Source organism: Manis javanica, chromosome 16 (assembly GCF_040802235.1).
Source record: "Manis javanica isolate MJ-LG chromosome 16, MJ_LKY, whole genome shotgun sequence".
In the NCBI taxonomy this organism is placed as follows: domain Eukaryota; kingdom Metazoa; phylum Chordata; class Mammalia; order Pholidota; family Manidae; genus Manis; species Manis javanica.
The window spans coordinates 35248683-35268364 of record NC_133171.1 but is presented as its reverse complement, the minus strand read 5'-3'; the positions used below and the strand labels follow the sequence as shown (position 1 = coordinate 35268364).

General features: G+C 44.1%; 1 protein-coding gene across 9 annotated transcripts in view; it reads right to left on the bottom strand.

The window, feature by feature from the left end:
* Positions 1-977: 977 nt before the first annotated feature.
* Positions 978-19682, bottom strand: part of LOC140846855 (anthrax toxin receptor-like) — a 54728-nt gene continuing 36023 nt past the window's right edge. For 4 of the 9 annotated variants that reach the window (XM_073224948.1, XM_073224947.1, XM_073224946.1 and 1 more), the window contains 4 exons: positions 19164-19373; positions 18508-18687; positions 16368-16442; positions 978-15589 (listed from right to left, as the gene is read on the bottom strand). In XM_073224948.1, coding sequence (XP_073081049.1) covers positions 15449-15589; positions 16368-16442; positions 18508-18687; positions 19164-19373 — 606 coding nt within the window. In that variant the 3' untranslated portion in view covers positions 978-15448. The remainder of the gene's footprint in view (positions 15590-16367; positions 16443-18507; positions 18688-19163; positions 19374-19682) is intronic. The other 5 variants (XR_012126364.1, XR_012126365.1, XM_073224945.1 and 2 more) reach the window with 5 other exon arrangements.

The window sequence follows — 19682 nt, the reverse complement described above, 5'->3', positions numbered from 1 at the left end:
TTTTAATTATGCACTGTGATGTGGGATAATGACTTTTGTAAATGTATAAACTTCTATATCATGTGGCATTGTATTGTGTTCATTCCGCATAAAACCATCTCTTTTTGTGCTGGAGGTAGGCACACGGACTATCCGAATGCAGTCAGACTTGGATTCGGTGAAGCTGATCAGCATGGAGATTCAAGGGGAAGCAGGGTATTTGAAAATTCAGCTTCTAAGGCTGGCTAATTTGGTTTCACCTGCTGTTATGCAGTAAGTCGATGGGTCATTTCACACGAAAATCTGAGATTTCCTTCAGATGGTTCAAAAAGTCAGATACAAAGACTAAACTGAGTCTCCCTGCTAGTTCCTTTTCATTCCTGACTATGCATTTTACAATCATAATCATCCATGAGTCTCACTGGGTTTGGTGTCAGATTCCACATTTTGATATATATAAAGTTGTCACGATCCTTGTAGAATCCCTTGGATTCTTCTTTGCTTCTTTAATTTAGGATTGTAACAGCCTTATGTGTGGTGGGCTTCTTGAGTTCTTATTAATCTGTTAGCCAGTTAAACAATTTTTCTCACTGCTTTTCCATGGTTGCCTTGCTATGCATAAGTTTTTGAGATCAACTGTGTTTGCTATAGTAAAATACTTTAAAATTGTCTGCAAGCTTGCTGTGAGATGTTTTTTTCCCTAAAATCTACTGTTTAATTTTTCTGAAATCAAGTAACTATAAAATGAATTAGGCCTTTTTTCTTACTTCAAAAGAATTTTTAAAAATTTACTGCAAAAAAAAAATGTACTGCATATACAGAACAAATACAGTCTTTATAAAATGAAGACAAGATAGAAACTAAACTTTTGTCTTAACAAAAGAGAAATACAGACAAGAGCAAATAGAAAGATTAGAGCTATACACCCATCCAGATTAATAATTACTTTAAGTTTCAACAGTCCAAACAGGATTCATCAAATAATCCAGCCTGTTACCTGCTTTTGTAAATAAAGTTTTATTGGAACACAGCCATTCCCATTTGTTTATGCATTGTCCATGGATGCTTTCACACTATAATGATAAAGTTAAATAGATGCAAGGAAAACTTGGCCTGTAAAGTTTTGATGTAAAGATACAGATAAAGTCAAAGGATGAAAAAGTATTATTATGTAACTTTTTTCAAAAGAATGTGGGGTGTCTGTGATAACATCAGGCAAAGTATATTAAAGAACAAGATTATTATAAAGAACAATATTATCATGAAGAAAGAGGACAAGTTATAACAAAAAAAAGGGATCAATTCACCAAAAGACATAATATTCCTAAGTGTGTATGCACCCTGTAAGAGAACTGCAAAATACATGAAACCAAAACTGACAGAAGTAAAAGAAAAGACAGCTCCACAATTATGGTTAGAGTTTTCTATGCTCCTCATTTACCAGTTGAGAGAACAAGTAGATAGAAAATAGAGAAATAGATAAAACTAGAGAAAATTTGAACAATGAAACACACGAAAACTTTTTTTGGGGGGTGGAAATGCTCTGTATCTTAATTGTGGTGATGGTTTCATGGATACATACATTTATCAAAACCCATCAAATATACACTTAAAACAGATGCATTTTATTATCTGTAAATTATACCTCAATAAACTTTGTATTAAAAAGTTAGTGCATTACATAAGAAGAAACAAATCCTACCATTTGCAACAATATGGATGGAGCTAGATGGTATTATGCTCAGTGAAATAAGCCAGGCAGAGAAAGACAAGTATCAAATGATTTCATTCATCTGTGATGTATAAGAACAAAGAAAAAAACTGAAGGAGCAAAACAGCAGCAGACTCACAGAACCCAAGAATGGACTAACAGTTACCAAAGGGAAAGGGATTGGGGAGGAGAGATGGGAAGGGAGGGATAAGGGGGGGGAAGAAAGGGGGCATTATGATTAGCATCTATAATGAGTAGGGGGCACAGGGAGGGCTGTACAACACAGAGAAGACAAGTAGTGACTCTATAGCATCTTACAATGCTGATGGACAGAGACTGTAATGGGGTATGTTGGGGGGACTTGGTGATGGGGGAGGTCTAGTAAACATAATGTTCCTCATATAATTGTAGATTAATGATACCAAAAAAAGCACATTATATTTATTAAATATATACAGTAAACAATCAAACTTTAGTTTATATTTTGCTTTATATAAACAAAAAGGAGGAAAAGGAGAGAAAAGAAAAAGGCAGGAGATAGAGAAAAAAGAATACAGATCAATTTCTGGAAATTTTGAAATTGCAAAATGAGGAAGGGGGAAAATATTTTTTGATTTTTTTACGTGTTTTTCTGTGAAGTATCTTTTGTGTAATCAGAAGTACAAAGTGACTGCAATTATTTTTGCCCTTAGAATTTTCTTTCCTGAATAACAATATGTACAAATTGCATTTCATAGGCATTTATACAGATTTTCATGTAAATAAATTACTGGGGAAAAAAGTTTCCTTGCCAATTTTCAGTGAAGAAATTAGATAAAGTAGGCATAAAAAGTTATGTGGTTTAATTTCCAAGCCAAAAGACCAGAATCTCTAATATACAACAAGCTCTTCTAATTTCATCAGCAGTTAGTCTTAGTGTAATGCAGAATTTGGCACCAGAAAATCACATTATTCCACTGACAATTAGCTAATGTGGCCATGTCCTTAGAAAGTACTAATATTAAATCAGTGGAACGTCAGAAAAACTGAAACTGAATTATGATTTTCCTTAGCAACATATATATATTTTCCTATTGTTGGCCCCCCTACTTTTCCTCCAAACTCATTTTCTATCTATCTGATGTTCAATATTTTCAAAGCATTAAATTAGCCTGAATGCTTAAAATCCTTCAAAGCCTTATTTTCCTATTTACTATAAAACAATATAGGAATTAGGGATGTTAACAATGACATTATAGCATGTTTTGTTTTTCACATTTTTTAAATGGAAAAAGTAAGTTTGCATGCATTACTTATTATACAGTTAAGTTTATTCAAATAATAATAATCAGTTTTACCAGAATCACAAACAAAAATAAGTACTTTCATTTCCTTCCAAGGAGTTCTTTAATGAATGAATATAATGAGTGCATAGATGAAATAGGAATAATAATTTACAAATTATATCCAAAAAAGTCTTAAAAATTCACAATTAGTTGCAATTCTCAGCCAACAGTGAGGCTTAACTCCACAAAATCATAGTCAAGTCAGATGGGTTTATTCAGGTAAAAAGGTTATCAAGTATTTCATAAGAAGCAGAGATACTGTGTAATACAACCTCTTGGCACAGTCAGTATTGACCACAGAAATGACAATCTAGATTGCAGGTAGCCTTTTTAGTTAGTGCAAAAACATAGAAGCTCCCAGCTGAGCTAGAGTAATGTGGTGCTACCAATGGTCATAATGGCATTAAAGTAGCAAGGGTGAAAAAAACAAATTCTGCTTTGTGTGTTCACAGTTCAGTGATGGTATGATATTCTAATGAAGAGGCTTCATCCATTCTATTAATTGGAGAACTAGAGAAAGAGGTGGGATCAAAGTTTGGTATGAAATCTAGGAATTGTCTGAGGGGGTCAAAAGTGTCCTTATACTTTAGTAATTAGCCACAGATGAGGAACTTGTAGGTCCCCTGGGAGAACCAATTCCACTGTAATTATAATAACAGGTCACATCTACTGGGTGTCAGGTACTTGCTCTGTGTTTTTAAATTAATCATTACATTTAAAAACATTCCTTTGAGATATTATTGACATTTCCTTTTCAAAGATGAGAACATTGATATTTATCAAGACTAAGTTTAAGGCCACACAGCCAGGAAATTGTAGCATTTTTGGCCAAAACCTGTGCTGCTAAAGAATGTCCTGGTCCCCCTGTGCTGTGGCTCTCATCATTAGGGAAGTTGAGCAAAATAAGCCAAAGATCAGGAAGTTGTAAAAATGATATCTAATAGTTGAGTGCTTACTGTGATCCATCTCTCTTCTGAGAATTTAACTAAACGTACCAATATCCTAGGCTCATCGACACCACCACTACCTCCCTTATACGATCTTTATAACAACAAATATGGCTCCAAAAGAATTTCAAAACAAGCCTTGGCAAGAGGTACTTGAAAACATCTTCAAACACTGCATGAGGTCCACCCTTAACAAGCTAACAGACTCATGGGGGAGAGAGACAGAGAACAACTGCAAAATACTGTTAAAAACAGCATCAGCATGGAAATACCTGTCAGACCGCCTTCAGCAGCACTGCAGCCAGAGCGCCCGGGTGGCACTGTGCCTCCCAAGGAGTCTGGCTGGACCTGAGGAGACGCCGCTGCTGTCGTCCTCTCCGCTCGGCTTAGAGGAGAAAGTGCGCCCACACAGGTGCCCACCACAATCGCTGATTGGCCGAGGGGAGGTGGCTCGTGGGCTCCACACCCTGCCCCAAACCCCTCGCCTGTTCTCTAACTCTCCGACCGGCCCGCTTGGAACTTCACACAGACCAGCGAGCCCAGGCAGCTTCCCGCACCATCCCCGCCCCCTAGGGACGTGCAGCAGGCCCTGCAGGTACTGCTGCCCTTGAACCTTTGGTAACCACAAATCTAAAGCCTGCAATGGCAGTAAATAAGTATCTATCGATAATCACCCTAAATGGAAATGGACTGAATGCACCAACCAAAAGACACAGAGTTACAGAGTGGATAGAAAAGCAAGACCCATCTATATGCTGCCTACAAGAGACTCACTTCAAACCCAAAGACATACACAGACCAAAAGTGAAGGGATGGAAAAAGATGTTTCTTACAAACAATAGGGAGAAAAAATCAAGTGTTGCAATGCCTGTATCAGACATAGACTTCAAAACAAAGAAAGTTACAAGAGACAAAGAAGGACATGACATAATGATAAAGGGGTCAGTCCAACAAGAGGATATACCCCTTATAAATATCTATGCACCCAACACAGGAGCACCTACATATGTGAAACAAATACTAACAGAATTAAAGGGGGAAATAGAATGCAGTGTATTCATTTTAGGAGACTTCAACACACCACTCAAACGACAGATCAACCAGACAGAAAATAAGTAAGGACACAGAGGCAATGAACGACACCCTAGAACAGATGGATCTAACACACATCTACAGAACTCTACACTCAAAATTGCAGGATACACATTCTTCTCAAGTGCACATAGAACATTGTCAAGAATACATCATATACTAGCCAACAAAAAGAGCCTCAGTAAATTCAAAAAGATTGAAATTGTACCAACAACCTTCTCAGACCACAAAGGTATGAAACAAGAAATAAATTATGCAAAGAAAATGAAAAAGCCCACAAACACATAGAGGCTTAACAACATGCTCCTTAACAACCAATGGATCAATGACCAAATAAAAATAGAGAATAAACAATATACGGAGACAAATGACAACAATAATTCAACAACACAAAAATCTGTGGGATGCAGCGAAGGCCATGCTAACAGGGAAGTATATTGCAATAAAGGCCTACCTCAGGAAAGAACAACAATCCCATATGAACAATCTAAATGCACAATTAATGAAACTGGAAAAGAAAAACAAATGAGGCCCAAAGTCACAAGAAAGAGGGACATAATAAAGATTAGAGCAGAAAAAAATAAAATCAAGAAAAATACAACAATAGAAAGTAATCAATGAAAGCAGGAGCTCATTCTTTGAGAAAATAAAATAAATAAACCCCTAGCCAGACTTCTCAAGAAAAAAAGAGTCAAACACACATAAACAAAATGAGAAATGAGAACTGAAAACTCACTACAGATGCCACAGAAAAAAAATTATTAGAGAATACTATGAAAAATTTTATACTAACAAAGTGCATATCCTAGAAGGAATGGACAACTTTCTAGGAAAATACAACCTAGCAAGGCTGACCCAGGGAAAAACAGAAAATTCATTCAGACCAATTATCAGGAGCAAAATGGAATTCATAATCAACACAATACCTAAAAACAAAAGGCCTGAACCACATGGCTTCACTGCTGAATTTCATGAAACATTTAATGAAGGCCTAATACCCATCCTGCATAAAGTTTTCCAAAAAGTAGAAGAGGAGGGACTTACACTCATTCTATGAGGTCAGCATCACTCTAATGCAAAAACCAGGCAAAGACACTACAAAAAAGAAAATCACAGGCCAATATCCTTGATGAATATAGACACAAAAATATTCAACAAAATACTCCAAACCAAATTAAAAAATACATCAGAAAGATAATCCCTCATGATCAAGTAGGATTTATTCCAGGAATGCAAGGACAGTACAACATTCAAAAACCTATTGTCATCATCCACCATATCCAAAAAAAGGACAAAAAACACATGATCATCTCCATAGATGCTGAAAAACTATTCAACAAAATTCAACATCCATTTATGATAAAAACTCTCAACAAAATGGGTATAGAGGGCAAGTACTTCAACATAATAAAGGCCACATATGACAAACCCACAGCCAACATCATACTTAACAGAGAGAAGCTGAAAGCTTTTCCTCAAAGATTGGGAATAAGACAAAGATGCCCACTCTCCCCTCTTTATTCAACATAGTTCTGGAGTTCCTAGCCATGGCAATCAGACAACATAAAGAAATAAAAGGTATCCAGATTGGTAAGGAAGAAGTTCAACTGTCACTGTTTGCAGATGACATGATATTGTACCTGAAAAAATTTAAAGAATTCACACCAAAACTACGAGATCTAATATCTGAATTCAGCAAACTTGAAGGATACAAAATTAATACATAGAAATCTGTTGCATTCATATACACTATTGATGACTTAGGAGAAAGAAATCAGGAAATCAATTCTATTCACAATTGCATCAAAAAGAATAAAATACATAGAATAAACCTAACCAAGGAAGTGAAAGACATATACCATGAAACTACAAGACACTCATTAGAGAAATTAAAGATACCAAAAAATAGGAACACATCCTGTGCTTATGGATAGGAAGAATTAATATTGTCAAAATGGCCATCCTGCCTAAGAAATCTACAAATTCAATGCAATCCCTATCAAAATACCAGCATTCTTCAACAAACTGGAGCAAATCATTCTAAAATTCATATGGAACCACAAAAGACCCTGAATAGCAAAAGCAATAACCTGAGAAGGAAGAATAAAATGGGGGATCTTGCTTCCCAACTTCAAGCTATACTACAAACCCACACTAATCGAGACAATTTGGTACTGGCACAAAAACAGACCCACAGACCAGTGGAACAGAATTGACAGTCCAGATATTAACCCAAACATATATGGTCAATTAATGTATGATAAAGGAGCCATGGATATACAATGGGGAAATGACAGCCTCTTCAAAGGCTGGTGTTGGCAAAACTGGACAGCTACATCTAAGAGAATGAATCTGGATTATTGTCTAACCCCATACACAAAAGTAAACTCAAAACTGATCAAAGACCTGAATGTAAGTCATGAAACCATAAAACTCTTAGAAAAAAACATAGGCAAAAATCTTATGCACATAAACACAAGCAACTTCTTCATGAACATATCTCCCCAGTCAAGGGAAACAAAAGGAAAAATGAACAAGTAGGACTATATCAAGCTGAAAAGCTTTTGTACAGCAAAGGACACCATCAATAGAACAAAAAGACATACTACAGTATGGGAGAATATATTCATAAATGACATAACCAATAAGGGGCTGACATGCAAAATATATACATAAAAGAGCACACACCTCAACAAAAAAAAAATGAAATAATCCAATTAAAAAATGGGCAGTGGATCTGAACAGACAGTTCTCCAAAGAACAAATTCAGAAAGCCAACAGACACATAAAATGATGCTCCACATCACCAATCATCAGAAAAATGCAAATTAAAACCACAATGAGTATCACCTCACAACAGTAAGGATGGCCACCATCTAAAAGACAAACAATGGATATACAATGGGGATATACAATTCCTCCTATACTGCTGGTGGAAATGTAAATTAGTTCAACCATTGTGGAAAGCAGTATGGAGGTCCCTCAAAAAACTCGTAATAGAAATACCATTTGACACAGGAGTTCCACTTCTAGGAATTTACCATAAGAATAAAGCAGCCCAGATTGAAAAAGATACATGACCCCCTATGTTTATTCCAGCACTATTTACAATAGCCAAGAAATGGAAGCAAGGTAAGTGTCCATCAGTAGAGGAATGGATAAAGAAGATGTGGTACATATACACAATGGAATATTATTCAGCCATCAGAAGAAAAGAAATAATACCATTTCCAACAACAAGAATTCAGCTAGAGGGTATTATGTTTAGTGAAATCAACCAGGCGGAGAAATACAAGTATCAAATGATTTCACTCATCTGTGGAGTATAAGAACAATGAAAAAACTAAAGGAACAAAACACCAGCCGACACATAGAATCCAAGAATAGACTAAGAGTTACCAAAGGGAAAGGGACTGGGGAGGATGGATGGGAAGAGAAGGACAAGGGGGAAAAGGGAGATTTATGATAAGGAGACATTATGTGGGGGTGGCGGCATGGGGATGGCTGTACAACACAGAGAAGACAAGTAGTGATTCTATAGCATCTTACTACACTGAAGGACAGTGACTGTAACAGCGTATGTGGGGGGACTTGATGAAGTGGGGAGTCTAGTACCATAATGTTGCTCATGTAATTGTAGATAATACTAAAATAAAATAAAAAGACATCACACACAGAAACACACACACAAAAATACAACTGAAGTGAGCTCATAGGATTTCAAACCATTAAGGATGTACTTTCCAACAGAACCCATGCAACTGAGTTTATGTGCCTGTGTTGGGGTAGTTTTTCTACTGTACATATGAGGGATTATCCAAATTAGCTTCCATGCAGACTATAAAGGATAAATAATAGAAGTGTGCTACTTTCAAGCACACAGATACACTTATTTTTTAATTGAAATTCAACAATGAGCAAAGCAATTATAACAAAAGATTTTGGGGGCCATGTTTTAGGATTGCCAGTGCAAGGTTTTAAAATAAAAAATAGACAAGCTAATCAGTTTTATTATTGTTCTTAAATTCTCTACATCTGTCTTATCAATTTTACATTTTGTAACCTTGCAGGAATGTAAGAAAGAAGCCACAGATGTAAGATTGAAGGTGGGAAATCATTTAACAGGGAAAACAATCTATATTAGATATTCAAGCTAGACAACCTAAATCAATCCTAGGCAATGTTACAAGGACAAATCTCCACAGATCAAGCCCTGCCTTATTGCCAGGACCTGGGGCTGAAATGCCCATTACCCTGCCCCAGTCCAACACTAGAACCTCTCAGTCCTCCTGCCTAGTTTTATGACCCTGGAACTCAAGTGCTGTAGATCCACAGCTGGGAGGCACAGAAGCGAGGTGGGGGAGTACTCACCCTTGGAGGGAATGCCCTCTGGGTCGTGTACATACAGCCACGACAGTGGAGAAAGATGCCCCATTGACCGCTTCCCAAGATCCATACAGGAGCAAGCAGCCAAACCCAGAAGACCCTGGAACTGAAGCTATGGTGAATGAGAATGTCAGGGTCATGGCCCAGCAAAGAAACAAGACAGCACAGAAGAAGACAGAACAAGACCGTAAATGGATGAGCCTGAAGGTGCTCCACCTATTAGAAGACATATTTTGAATAAATCAATGCATAAAAGAAAGAAGAACTTACCTGAAGAGGTGCCTGAGCTTTAAAATGCAATCTTCTACAAGGCTTCAGGGTCAGTGCAAGGAAAAACTACCTGTTATCTGGGGGAACTGAGAGAGAAGAGAATGTAAAGGAGACATGGAAAGCCTGTAAGAAGGAACTTAACAATACTTTAGGAAGGAAAACTAAAGCCCTTAAAGAAAAAACACAAGTAGAGAGTTGAAATCTGAATGTCATCAAATTCAAGAGAAGAAAAAAAATACCGGACTTAAGAGGAGTGAGAAGCAGTCACTACAGGAAGTGAAAGACTAGCGAGCAACCTTCCAACCTAGTCTCTGGAAGACCATGTAATAGCTCTCCCGACCGGCCGCACAGTACCTTCACCCGAGGAGCTTCAAAACCACTGCCTCTGCGCCCCACTTCCAGAGATCCTCATTAATTGGTCTCAGGTGTGGCCTGATTGTTGGGTTTTGTTTTTTAACCACCCCAGATGATTCTAATGGAAAGCCAGAAAGTATTATTAACAAAAAAAAGAAATTCAAGTTTGGGTTAATCGCATTATGCATCTGACAATGACCAGATGACAAACACTTTAAAGCTGGTAAATGCCATGAACAAAATTCTGGTTTAAAAATATTGTACGTGAACTGGAAAAACTCAAATGTTCATGAGTAGGAGAACAGATGACCAAACGGATGTATCCACATGTTAACATGCCACTACCTGATAAAAAAACAATAAAAGGAAGGATCTGATACAGGCACCAAGGATAAATCTCGGGAACACGCTGCCACAGTGCAGACGTGGAGTCCTGCGGGCTCGCTTCACGGAGCGCCAGACTCGGTGGGAAGGCCGGTGCCCGGGTCCACGCTTTTCGTGGCCGCCATGACGGGAGGTGGTGTGATTCGTGGCCCAGCAGGGCACGCACCGATTGCCGCATCTACGCAGGTAACTTACCACCAGACTTGCGAACCAAGGGCACTGAGCATGTGTTCTACAAATGCCGCGCTCACCGTGACTCCGACCTCAAGAATTGCCATGGGGGGCCACCCTTCACCTTCGCTGAGGTCGAGGGCCCTCGAGATGTGGAGATGCGTGTGCCCTACTCCCAACAGGATTCAGGCTTGTTTCACTCTGATAGCCTTACCTGTATATCCAGCCATAAGCCAATCAAGAACGGAGTGACTTTCTGGGGTCGGGTACTGGTGGCGGGTGGAGTTTCCTCGAAGCGCTAAAAGCAGACACAAATGTCTCATCCCACTCCCACCAGATGCTCTTCTAAATGAAAAGGTACAAGGGCTGCAGAATTTGTGCCAGGGGCAAGATAAACACTCGAGTACCCTGAAAGACTCAAAACTCCTGTAACAACACCACATTGTAGGGATAGGGAACGCCTGGACTTCACCTTATGACTACTTCTGGGAAAACTTCAGTCTTCCCAACAAGATCACCCCCAATAATTTGACAGACAAAGCAGGTGCCTGAACCTTAGTGCTGTTCACAGCCCATCCTTTATGCTGTACATGTTGCAGCAGACTAGGTGCTGCAACTTCCATATCTGAAACAGATTCAGACGTTAGCGTATCATCAATATAATGGCCCAGCGGCACCATTGGCAGTTTCTCCCATGCTGCAAGTTCTTGGCTACAAGCTCATGACAGATGGAGGGCTGTGGAGGTATCCCTGTGGAAGGACAGTGAAAGTCCATTGCTGCCCTTCCCACATGAACGCAAATTGTTCCTGACTTTATTGTTCTATTTCAATGGAAAAGAAGACATTAGCAAGACCCACAACATAATGTTATGTTACTAGTTCATGATTCAGGGTATCCATCACATATGCAACAGACAAAATGACTTTTTTCAATTCTCTGTAATCCATGGTCTTGTGCCAGGACCCATTCTACTTTTCTAACAGCCACACTAGAGAACTGAAAGGACTATGGGTGGCATTTTTAATACCCACTTTTCCAGTTCCTGGAGGGGTTCTTCAATTTCTTTCTTTTCCTCCAGGGAATTTATATTGCTTGGCATTAGTCACCTGCTGATGCACAAGAAAAGCTACAGGCAGGTGCTTAGCATGTCCACTCAGAACTGCCTTTACCACACGTATCCGCAGTCTGAACTCACCTGCAGTGGTCTGCAAGCACAGGCCCCGCTGGATATCTATCCCCAAAATATATTTAGGGGTGGGAGAGATATACACAGTATATTCCTTTGGGCATAGATGCCCTACTCTCAACAGGATTCAGGCTTGTTTCACTCTGATAGCCTTACCTGTATATCCAACTATAACAGTGGGGGGCCCTGAAAATCACTCAGGGTTGCCATAAATCAGTCAACATTCAGCTCCTGTGTCTACCAGAGCTGGGATGTATTGAACACTCATTAGGTACCAATAAATTGATATTTCAACATGTGACCTCTGGTCCCCCTCCAAGTCCCTCAGGCCAAGTACCTCAACGCCCCCTCAGTCAAACCGAGTCCTCCAATGATCTTCCTGTGTGGGTTCAGGTGAGGCTGGCTCACTCCCTAGCAGGAAGTCTTGCAAACACACAGGTCAGACTTGTGGCTCTATCTCCAGCCTCTGCTTCTTGGTCCTCAACAGCCAGAACTGCTGCTCCAGTTTCAATTGTTGCCATAGCTCCAGGAAGATTCTATTTGACTACACACCTAATTTCTCTCTGTTCCTTCCCCTATTAAATCAACCCACACCTGGGTCCCTGGGACTTTTAAATTCTTCCTTTGAGTAGCAGACCATATTACCTTCTGTGCTATCATTGCTTCAACCTCTCCCAAGTCTGCTACCATATGAATAATCTCACTTATGGGTTGCCTTAAGTGAGGGACAAGAATGGCCACTAGGAACCCAAAGAGGGACATGGAAGCCATCTGAAGCACCATATTTCTCATCCCTGCAGTAACAGGCTCCTCATAAGGGCATAATTCTATAGACTATGGATGGCATTTTTCATGCTTAACTCCCATAACACCTGTTGAAGCTCAGCATATGTTTGTCATCTAGTGGGAGAGGATAGTTAAGTCCTCTGATGCACAAGAAAAGCTACAGGCAGGTGCTTTTACCACACATATCCTCAGTCTGAACTCACCTGCAGTGGTCTGCAAGCACAGGCCCCGCTGGATATCTATCCCCAAAATATATTTAGGGGTGGGAGAGATATACACAGTATATTCCTTCGGGCATAGATGCCCTACTCCCAACAGGATTCAGGCTTGTTTCACTCTGATAGCCTTACCTGTATATCCAGCCATAAGCCAATCAAGAACGGAGTGACTTTCTGGGGTCTGGTGTGCATATTGTTATCCCAGAAGCAGAGATTATAGATAAAGTTCAGGCTTATCCTACCCCCACATCCGTCACGCTATTGCAAGAGTTTGGGGGACTTTTAGGCTACTGGAGACTGTTTATCCTGCACATGGCACAAATGATGAAGCCCTTATACCATGTGGTATGAAAGGGCATCAGGTGGGCCTACGATGACACATGTGCATTTTCTTTCACCACTGCAAAATGGGCAGTCAACGCCTTCTAGCCTTTGAGTGCGCTACACCTGTCAAGACCCTCTGAAATGGATGTCCATGTGACCAAAGACAGTTATGGCTGGGTTCCCTGGAAGTAGCTTGAATGGACTCACCAACTTACCAAATTCTGGTCAAAATTCTGAAGAAGAGTAGGCCCCATTTGCTGCTGACATCTCCATGAGTTGATGAAGCAGATGAATTGGCCCAGGTATGTTGGCTTGAAGGAAAGCCTGACTCTGATGTGACCCAATGGTTACAAAAATGTTTGTTGCATCCGGGGCAAAAGCCAATGTGGGCTGTAGCCCTTCAGCAGGGCCTGGAGTTTAACCTTTGAACAAGTCATCACAGCCCAGCAGGAGTGCACTGCATGCTCTAAAAGGGACTTAACACCAAGGGAAACAAAAGCAAAACTGAACTCATAGGACTACATGAAGCTACAAACATTCTGTACAGGAAAGGACACCATCAGCAGAACCAAAAGGCATCCTAGAGCACGGGAGAATATACTTGTAAATGGCATATTCAACAAGGGGTTAGCGTGCAAAATATATGAAGAACTCACATGCCACATCAAACAAAAAGCAAATAAGCCAATTAAAAAATGGGCAGAGGATCTGAACAGACACTGCTCCAAAGAAGAAATTCAGATGGCCAACAGGCTCATGAAAAGATGCTCCACATCACTAATTATAAGGGAAATGAAAATCAAAACCACAATGAGATATCACCTCACACCAGTTAGTATGGCCACCACAGAAAAGACAAAGAACAAGAAATGCTGGTGAGAATGCAGAGAAAGGGGAACGCTCCTACACTGCTGGTGGGAATGTAAGTTAGTTCAACCACTGTGGAAAGCAGTATCCAGGTTCCTCAGAAAACTAAAAATAGAAATACCATTTGACCCAGGAATCCCACACCTAGGAATTTACCCAAAGAAAACAAGTTCTCAGATTCAAAAAGACTATGCACCCCTATGTTTATCACAGCACTATTTACAATAGCCAAGATGTGGAAGCAACCTAAGCGTCCATCAGTAGATGAATGGATAAAGAAGAGGTGGTACATATACACAATGGAATATTATTCAGCCATGAGAAAGAAACAAATCCTACCACTTGCAACAACACAGATGGAGCTGGAGGCCATTATGCTCAGTAAAATAAGCTAGGTGTAGAAGGACAAGTACCAAATGCTTTCTCTCATTTGTGGGGTATAACAATTAAGCAAAACTGAAGAAAGAAAACAGCAGCAGACTCACAGCTCCAAGAAGGAACTAGTGGTTACCAAAGGGGTGGAGTAGGGACGGGACAATGGCAAGGGAGGAGAAGGTTGAGGGGTATAATGATTGGCATACATGGTGTCGGGGTGATCACGGGATAGACAGTGTAGCACATAGAAGGCAAATAGTGACTCTGTGGCATCTTACTACACCGACAGACGGTGACTACAATGGAGTATGGGGGGAGCTCGGTAATATGGGGGAATGTAGTAGCCACACTGTTTTTCATGTGAAACCTCCATAACAGTGTATATCAGTAATACCTTAACAAAAATTTAAAATAAAATAAATAAAAGGGACTTACACCAAGTCCCACAGAAACCTGAGATGATACCTAAGGGGCTGATACAGCTACTGGAAGGTAACAGATCCTCCCATTTGGAACAACATGGATGGAGCTAGAGGGTATTATGCTCAGTGAAATAAGCAAGTGGAGAAAGACAAGTATCAAATGATTTCACTCATATGTGGAGTATAAGAACAAAGGAAAAAACTGAAGGAACAAAACAGCAGCAAACTCACAGAACCCAAGAATGGACTAACAGTTTCCAAAGGGAAAGGGACTGGGGAGGATGGGTGGGAAGGGAGGGAGAAGGGGGAAAAGGGGTATTATGAACAGCACACATAATCTGTGGGGGGGCAACGGGAAGGCGGTACATCACAGAGAAGACAAGTAGTGACTCTATCGCATCTCAGTACACTGAGATGCAGTGACTGTAATGGGGTATGTGGGGGGGACTTGATAAAGAGGGGAATCTAGTGACCACAATGTTGCTCACTTAAGTATATAAGAATCATACCAAAATTTCAAACACACACACACACACACAAACAAAAAACAATACTGGGGTTTTGGTGCTGTAGAGATCGTATTATATGGGGTGAGAGTTACAGAGGGCTTTCCAGAGCGTCCAGGCTGCCAGAGTTATGAGTAGCATTATTCAGATGGGCAGCGACTGGGTTGGGACCCTGGCACCATGAGCACGTGCTGCTGAGGATGGAGGAATGGTAGCTGGGCTGGTGCACTGCACAGCAGGATGATCCACTACGGGCATCTGTAGGTGGACATCATGATAATTTACCTGTGGGGAAGAGGAGAGACGGAAAGTCACTGAGAAGCCACTGGTATTGGGGGCTGAAGGCTATAGTTTCCCTCACTCCTGGGGTTGGCCAGGTCCCGTGTCCCCTCCAGCCCACCCGGGTCCTGCTGGCCCTTATCCCACTTATCTGCTCGCCAGGTCTGCTAGGGGCACCATGCACCCTGCTAACGCCAGGCTTCCGAGAACCTGTCTTTCCTGCATCATGTAACCCTTTCTCAGTGGGTCACAGGGACCCTGCAGTTCTCTCCCTCACTCTGCGGAGGGGACTTCTGCAAGAGCAGTAGGTGGCACTCATATTTCCAGGGAGTGTTCATGGCAGAAAGAACTTGGCACAGAACTTCCCTGCCTTTCCCTGCCCTGCGCGGGCTCGTGCCATTCAGTTTCTTCTCCGCGATCCACCTGAGGCCAGTGAAGCCCGAGCTTTGCTGGGGCGGATGACAAGATCTGTCCGAACCACGGACTGGCACCTGTCAGGCAGCCCCCGCACCCAGAGGCCTGGGCCCGAGCCAAGGGGGAGCCCCAGGGGCTGGGACCTGCCTGGTGGGGGCGGGGAATACAGGCTCTCAGGCCTTTTCTCTCTCCCAGGCCTCGAGGGCCGGGATGGTGGCTTTTACTGTGGTGCCGGGTGATCAAAGCCCAGCACCTATAACCTCACCACCACGGAAGGCAGGCCTTCTGGTGTGGGGCAGGAGCCGGCTGCCTCTCCCTCAGCCCAGACTGGGGTATCAGCACCTGTCCAGGTGTCCAGTGCCCTTCTCACCTGCATTGTCATTTCGTATTCTTTATAATACGACATATTAACCGTGCGGTCCTTCTGTCTCGATAACGCTGTGTACTAGAAAGAGAAAACAGTGTCTGCTTCCTCCCAGGCAGCTCCTGGGGCAGGGACACTGCAGCTGTTGCCCTGCACCTGTCACTTCCTGGCCAGTCCGCAATGTTTGCTGGGAAACCCAAGGACCAAGGAGTAGCACCCTGTCCCTTAGGACTGAGCCGTCCTGGTGAAAAGCCAGCAAAATCTTAGTTTGCAAATAAGGCTGTTCCCCGAAAGGGCAGGAAATTCCATCATATCCCCTTCGTTCCAGAGGCACCTCTCCTTCAAGAGACCCGGTCCTGGGACTCTGTGACCGAGAGGGTGGCCAGGGTGAGAGCATTCGCAAGGACAGGGCTGTGCTCACGAGACCCTGGCAGATGGGTCTCCCCAGGCCACCTGCTTCCACACAGGGTACTGACCCGGGCAGGGAGGCCCACCTTCCACTAACGCCAGACCCTCGTTTCCTGTCTCGGGACACCCACCCCAGGGAAGCCCTGCCTGCTCACCTGATACTTGGGCTCTGTGTGCACCTGGGCTGGGCCTCCCTCACAGCCTAATGCCACATAAGATGCCCTCCACTCTCCCCAGCCCTGCAACCCCAAAGGCCAACCCCACCGCAGCCCGTCTCTCAGACAGGATTCAGCGATGAAGGCCTGTGAAATGCAGCGCCACATACATGAGAGCCCAGAGGAGGGGACCGGGTCCTGAAACCTGAGCCCCTTTACCATAACTCCTCTGAGTTCTGTGGAAGAGCCTACTACACACAGGCCCTTGGGGATTGCACAAAAGCCCCTTTGTTTCAAGGGGAATCATAGCAGTTGCAGAAACAGGACCCTGAGGTGCTAATTCGATGACCGAGTCCCTTGGTCAGGCTCTGATGGGAGCACGAGAAGGGTGTCCTCTGTGTGACACTGGGAGCCCCACATCTTATAGGGGGCCCACCAGGCCCCTGTCACCCTCTTCTGCCAGCTCTCTCTGCTCAGGCCATGAGGGCTGGAGGGTGCGGGGGGATCTACCTAGGTTGAGGGAGGCCTCATTGTGAAGGCGTGTGTGCCCTCAGGCTCGGACACCACCGCAACCTAACCAAACATGACCTCACTTGGCTGGTGCTGGTGGCGGCTTCCGGGACATAGAAAGATGGAGTGATAAACACAGGGTGAAACGGCTCTGGCTCAGCCATGCCCCCAGGAGGGACCTGCTCTGCAGCAGAGGAACAGAACAGGGCTTTGCGTGTCCGTCTGAGTGCTCGCTGCGTGTGGGTCTGTGGCCAGCTGGCTCCCCCTGCCTGAGCTGAGCCCACCCTTCCCTGTGGGTCCCTGGGAGACATTCAGCCTGGGATGCCTGGTGCTGGTACAGGTGTCTAACCAGGTCGTTTTCATCAGCAGCCTGTATGTCTCATGAAGATAAGAGATCCTCCCCTTCCCTTCCTGCTCCTCCCTCCCCTTCCTTCGCACAGCCTGAACCGCCCCTGTGCCTGGCCCTCAGGGAAGTCCACCCAGCACCCTGGCTTCCTGTCCTCAGGCCCACAGGTTGCAGACCTCAGGCCTGCAGGCATCTTGCTGGTGCTGCCCTCTCACACCCCCAGGGGTCCTTCCTTCCGCCGTGCTCGCACACCTGTCCTTGGGAGCCCAGCTAGCCAGGTCTCTGCGCCCACCCTCCCCAGAGCTGCTTCTGCCCTTTGCTGTTGCCCTGGTTAGGCAGGACACTGGCCACGTGCCATGAAGGTGACATTTTCCCCCAGTACCCAAGGGACCAAGGCCAGTCGAGACACCAAACCTGGACCTACATGGCAGGAATGGGGCCACTTCATTTTGTCCCCTGCTCAGCATGGGGCCCAGCACAACCTGGTCCTGAGTGGTGACTGGGAAGGAAGGACAGGGCTCTAGAGATGGGCAGAGGCCATGTCTGTTTGTAAAGGCACAGCTGCCCCAGAAGAGAGGAATCCTGGGGCACCTGGCCCTCCCTTTGGGGCCATTGCTGCCCAGGCAGGGTCTGTTGCCCATCCCAAGCCTGCAGGGGCGGTTTGAAGATGAGGAGCTCCAGCAGACCCTTGATGATACCCAGACCCAGCACAGCTCTCAGTACTGACCTGCAGGCAAACCTCTTGCCGAGGGCGCCGCGCCTCAGCCGGCATCGGACGGCCGCGCCCCATTTCCTTTGGCCTTCCTTTGGGTGGAACGGCCTGGCTCCGTTGGGCCTTAGGTTGCTGTTCCAAAACGGACTGTTGGAATGTGACCACGGCACCGTTGAGAGGCCCCATGGTGGGTCCCTGTGGGAATGGGGAGGTGAGGTGCATAGAAGCTATGCTGTTGACCACCACATCCCTTTGTTGTTTCTGATTTCTAATACTTCATGTTTCCATTTCAGTATGTTCATAGTTTTTGAAACTATACTAGAACATACAAAGCTGGTACAACAAATAATGCAATCCACAGAAGAGCCTCTCCCTGGCCTTTGCCCCTTTGAGTCCATCAGAAGCCTGAGTCAGGGCCTGGGGTCCCTTCTCCTCAGGGGTAGGGCAGCTCACAGGTCCCCTCTCTGGGGCAAGCCTGAGGCACTCCTTAGAGGCCAGACTGCGTGCCCAGGAATGGGAGGGCAGCTCTGAGCCTCCACGTGCTCAGGTGATGACCTCGGAACTGATGGGAACCTTCCAACAGGCAGATTCCTGGGGCAGCCAGGAGGCCTGATACTTCGGGGGGCTAGGGAGGGCCTGGGCCACGGGGCTGTGTAGTCGGGGTCGCTCACACACTGAATGTAGCATGGGCAGAAACAACAGCACGCCAGCAGGAGGAAGGGCAGCGACAGGAGAGGCACAAGCCAGTAGATAGGCTCGAAGGTGAGGAACGCTAGCCTGGGAGACTCTTTATCTTGGTAAGTATCCTCCGTGTCCTCCGGCTCATCTTCGAGAAGGGCACATAGCGGCATAGCTGGTGTCACGGCAGGTGGGGACCCCTCCTGAAGAAAGCACACTTGTTAAGTCCTCTGTGCACCTGGGCAGCTTCCTGTGGTGCCTGTCACTTGGCATCCCAGCCCACACCCCCATATCCCCTTTCCCCCTTACACTCAGATTGCCCCACTCTGAGACGGCACAGCAGGACTAGGAGCGCAGGGCTGGACCCTGGGGGCCCCTGAAGAGCCCCGGGCCACAGAACCCGCTCAGAGGCTCCGCCCCAGAGCCCCATAAGGGAGTCTGGCATCCTCCGTGCTGGGCGACAGGCAGCCCCCACGGCACGGCTGGGCTGACAGCACAGGGGCCTGGGGAGG